Source organism: Pristiophorus japonicus, chromosome 21, assembly GCF_044704955.1.
Source record: "Pristiophorus japonicus isolate sPriJap1 chromosome 21, sPriJap1.hap1, whole genome shotgun sequence".
In the NCBI taxonomy this organism is placed as follows: Eukaryota; Metazoa; Chordata; class Chondrichthyes; family Pristiophoridae; genus Pristiophorus; species Pristiophorus japonicus.
In genome coordinates, this window is record NC_091997.1 from 53938360 (window position 1) to 53943556 (window position 5197).

Sequence of the window (5197 nt, forward strand, 5' to 3'; positions counted from 1 at the left end):
TAGCTGTTCACACCGTGTGCTGTATTTTACCTCGGATTTTTGTAGCTTTTTTCAAAGACAGAGACTTCCAAAGTCTCTCTGTCGGCTGGCTGAATCTTTCACCAACAAAAATTAAGCTTTAAATCATCCGAAAAATCCCATCTTCTGTCGCCAAATGTGATATATTCACAGAGCACAGCACTCACAGCTTCCTAACCTGGCAGGCAGCTCTCTCAGAAGTCTCCGGAATTGCCTGGTTCTGTTTAATGATTAACTCTGCACTACGTCCGCATCCACAGTGTGGAGCTACAAACATTACAAGCTTACAGGCATTACAATAACACAAGCCCGTTCACACCTCTGCCTCCCTTCCCAGTTGCTGACCGAGTTACCGCACACCTATATTTCGTATCTCTTCCCATGGACGGTTAATGAGGTGATGTCACCCATACTCCAGCTCCGACCTTGTCTCGCCCTTATAACCACTGCAACACCAATCTTGAATGTGTGAATAGATATTTCATATTAACAGAAGCTTACTATGGCTTTTCCACCTGGTACTTACACACCTTAGGTTAGGGACACGCACTCACCTATTTGGACACCAACAATATACAGAGAAAATCCTTTCTATTTAATGCCCAAAGCCTATTGAAGAGTAAGCTAGGTTTCCAGACAAACACATGTTGATTTAATTAAATATATACAGACAAATATAATTCCACAAAGAGACATTGACTTTGAACATTTTGGTGAACAGGCTCGAGGGGCTGAATGGCCTCTGCCCGTTCCTATTTTAAAAACAATCAAAATAATAATTGAAACATTTCATGCACTTCAGAAAGATAAATATTAACGTCAATATGAGGTAGGAGCTGAGGATGGTTTGCATCGCAAAAATGGACTCGTCGTCTGTGAAGTTCCTGTGGACCCTGGGCGGGAGGCCGACCCTCAGTCGGATCCCGGCCACCAACTCGCCCTGCCTCCAGCAGTAGTAGGTCCCAATGTCGTTGAGCTGCACGGCGCGGAACACCAGATGGTTGCCTTGGTCGATGTACATTCTCATGCTGTGGTTGACTCCCACCATGTACTCTTTCCTGTAGAGCTGCCGCTGGCCCTTGTCCCAGGCCACAGCGTGCTCGGGCCGGGCTCCCGGGCAGGCGATGGTCAAGGGGTAGCTCACGGCCTGGATGTATGTCTGCACCGGCACACGGGGGGGCTGCTTCTTGTTCTTGTCGTTGGTGAAGCCGAACACGTTGTAGATGAATTTCTCCCCGTCGGCGGCAGGCAGGCGGGTGGAGCAGGGCACGAAACAGCTGCGCACCATGATCTCGGCTTTGCGCCTCTTCAGGACGTGCCGGTAACGGCGGGGCACGGCGGCCGAGCCACACGACACCACGTCGGCCACGCTCTTGCTGTACCTGAAATACAGGTACGGGCTGCGGATATAGCACAGGCCGATCCGCCGCTGCTCCCCTCTCACCCCGCACCGATCGCACACCGTCCAGTCCCAGTAGGATGTGAAGATCTTATAGGTCTTGGTTTCCACGTCCGGCTGCGGCGTTTGCTTCTTCTCCTGGAAAGTGACGTGTGCGTTCTTATAACTCTGCACGTCCACATCATAGCCATAGAAATAATCACCCTTGACCGAGCCGCACATGTAGTGGCCGGAATCCCGGGGCTGGGCATTGAAAACCACCAAGCTGAACATCAGGATGCTGAACCTGGACTGAATGCTCAATCCGGAACGCAGCTGGGAAGCATCCAGGATCTTGGTGCCGTCGAAATCGCTCAGCACCTTGGTGTGGCCCTTGCCCAGTTTTTGCTGGTAGTACCACACGACCGAGGTCACCGCCTCGGGCTTGCACAGGCACGGCAGCTCGAAGGTCATATCGGCCAGATAGGCCCCATTCTGGAACATCAAGAAGGCTGGGCAGGACTGGACCTTGAATATGTCTTCTTTCTCTTCAATCACAAACTCACTAGCGTAAACAGCCGGTGCCCACAGGAAGAGCATGATTGGAAGGACAACCTGTGTGAGGAACATTTGGCTGGGGTGGGGGGGCGGGGGGCAATGTGAGGGGGTTTAAGGGCAGACACTTATTGAGCCTCCCTACACAATGAAAGGCACGCAGGTGGAGCCCAGCAGATAATTGGCCAGTTCTAGAAGGAATATCATTAGGTTCTAGAACACCATCATTGTGAATATAACTTGTAATGTACACGGAGCATTCCACAACATCTCCCCCAGGAGGCATTCTGGAGCTGGTTCAGTGTGTACTGGCAATGCCACTGTAGCAGCAATGACTGCGAACCAAAGGACAAGTTTGCGACAGATGCTCCCTGGATTCATTCCCAGTGACAGGCTGAAGGTTATTCCTAATCAATTTGTCCTTCCTCTCATCAAGGTGAGGCACAGTTCTAGAGGAAGAGGCCTCCCTTCACTCTCTCGTACAGATGGCCACTTTCCCTCAAGAGAGCACCTACGTGGGGTCGAGGCTGTGCCAGTGGTACATGGTGTGAAGGGACGGGTAGATTATACATGGGGTATGGATGAAATGCATATGATATGAAAGGATTGGGTAGATAATCAGATAGACTGATAAATACATATACATAGCTGGAATAAAAGAAAAAGTAAGAACAGAAAAGGTGGAATTGTGTGAATAAATGTAGATAGAATGATAGATGCACAGATTCATAGGTAGTCCCTCGTATCGAGGATGACTTGCTTCCACGCCAAAAAGGGATGAGTTCACAGGTGTTTCAATGAAGGACCTAATATTCCAGGTTGTGAACTCCATATTGAGAGGTGGAAGATGGCTGTGCGTGGATTTTTTTAATGTGTGGTGACCGCTGCACACCAGCCACCACATGGGCTTGACAGAGCTAGGTCTTGGTCCAGTGGCAAGGATTAACCAAGACGACTGGGGACCAGCTCTGCTGCACGGGCCTAGTGCGCACACATATCGCCCGTGCTGCACAGATTGATGGGTAAACAAATAGCAGCAGTACCAGCATAGTCCGGCTGGTGGTGCTGCTGAGCAACGCTATTGGCTATCGGGGTCTCTTCAGCACCACCAGCAGGATTATAGCGGTACTGCAGCCATGATATTGGTCACAATTTAAAACCATGCGATTCATTTCAGAACGACTTTGTAAATATTAGAAGGTTTTCAGGGGAAACTCCTTACAGTCATGGTAATAAAGTCCTGGGGTCCTGTTGCTCCACTCCTCCTTTTGAGTTGGATGTGAGAAACCGCCTTCCTCCTCTCCACCGAATTCTGACTATCACCAAATTCCTCGCCTCTGCTTACGATCCACTCCGATTACGATTCACCCAGCTCTGTCTCCAAGTTCTGTGCTCCAGCTCAGTTCGCATTTAGAAAGTACTTGGATGTGCACTTGAAATGCCGTAACCTACAGACCAAGAGTTGGATAGTGGGATTAGGCTGGATAGCTCTTTTTTGGTCAGCACAGAATGACCTCTTTCTCCACCGTAAATTTCTATGATTCTATAAAGAAAGCCTTTGTACCTGGGAATCCTAGCTGATTATTTACTGTCAACAAAAAAATGATAGACCTTGTGAAGGCCTTCCATAGTTGAATATCCTGCCAACCTCATTCTCTGGACTGACACAGGGAGGATGGCCACTTGGACAAGGTAGGAAAGGGCAGCCATGCATGTGGAACCCTACACCTTCAGGAGAAGCAGGAGAAAGCTGGAGAAAAGACAAACTCTATAGAATCTTCAAACATCTCTCAGAAACATCTCGAAGCACCTCACTTGCACAAATTACTTTTAAGGGCAGTGTTCTCCTTAGAGCAGAGAAGATTAAAAGATTTCAGAGGTGTTCAAAATCATGAGGGGTCTGGACAGAGTAGATAGAGAGGAATTGTTCCCATTGGCAGAGGACAGAGATTGAAAGTGATTGGCAAAACAACCAAAGGCGACATGAGGAAAAACTTGTTTACACAGCGAGTGGTTGGGATCTGGAATGCGCTGCCTGAAAGGGTGGTGGAGACAGATTCAATCGTGGCTTTCAAAAGAGAGTTGGATAAGTGCTTGAGGGAAAACATTTGCAGGTCTACGGGGAAAGGGTGGGGGACTGGGACTGGCTGAAGTGCTCTTGCAGAGAGCCGGCACGGGCTCGACAGACGAATGGCCTCCTTCCATGCTGTAATCATTCTATGATTCTATAACTGTTGACACATTAGCCCCATGGCAGCCAGTTGGCATACAAGAAGTTTTCACAGCAGCAATTCATTTATTGTATTAGTTCTGGCAGAGTGGATGAACTCCCTCTAATCTTCAATTAGCGCAATGGGAAAGTAAGCTGTGAGGAGGAAACAAAGAGCCTGCAAAGAGATACAGGCAGATTAAGTGAGTGGGCAATAAGGTGGCAGATGGAGTATAATGTGGGGAAATTCTTATGTTTAACCTTTCAACAGGTTCTCGGTTTATCATTGCTTCCAAACAAAAGCACTCCCTCAGTACTGCATTGAAGTATTAGCCCAGTGTAGGTGCTCAAGTCTTGGAATGGGCTTGTATTTTTTACAATTTCAGTTATGTTTTCAAAATTACTTATATTACCACAGTGACTACACTTCAACAGTACTCCATTTGCTATAAAGCACGTTGGGATGTCCTGAGGTCGTGAAAGGCGCTATATAAATGCAAGTTATTTTTTTCTTTAAACTCTCGAGCACTTCCAGGCGGTAATGTTTCGCGCCCCCTTTGGAATCAGCACTGAATGTCCCAGCGAAGCTCTGGAATCTGGCCACCCGCCCAGAAGTGCTTACTGCCGCCATTGCTGCCCCTCCAGGTGGCAGAAGACCAAAAATCCAGCCCCAAATGTATTGCAATTTGGCTCTTAACTGAGATGTCGAGGACTGAGCTGGACAAAGCGTTGTATGGTGTATGCTAAGTCTACAGTTAGTACCATCAAAGGGTTTGCGATTCGCGATTACGTTAAAGGTAACAGAGAACAAGGTCTGAATCATCAATAGCATTCAACGACACGACTCAGCATCTGTCAGCAATAGGCTTTGTGGGAGCTTGCTGTGCACAAATTGGCTGTAAATTGCTTTGGGACATCCGGTGGTCATAAAAGGCGCTATATAAATGCAAGTCTTTTTTTTCTTTAACAGTTCCCACATCTTGATTAGTGCAAAATTTGCACAAACAGGCTGTAAAAAGTGGCACAGAAGCAGTCAG

General features: G+C 47.9%; 1 protein-coding gene across 1 annotated transcript; it reads right to left on the reverse strand.

Moving 5' to 3' along the window:
• Positions 1 to 775: 775 nt before the first annotated feature.
• On the reverse strand, positions 776 to 1996 carry LOC139233531 (Ig-like V-type domain-containing protein FAM187A). The gene has a single exon (XM_070863931.1). It carries the CDS (start codon positions 1994 to 1996, stop codon positions 776 to 778), a length of 1221 nt encoding a protein of 406 aa, XP_070720032.1.
• Positions 1997 to 5197: the final 3201 nt, after the last annotated feature.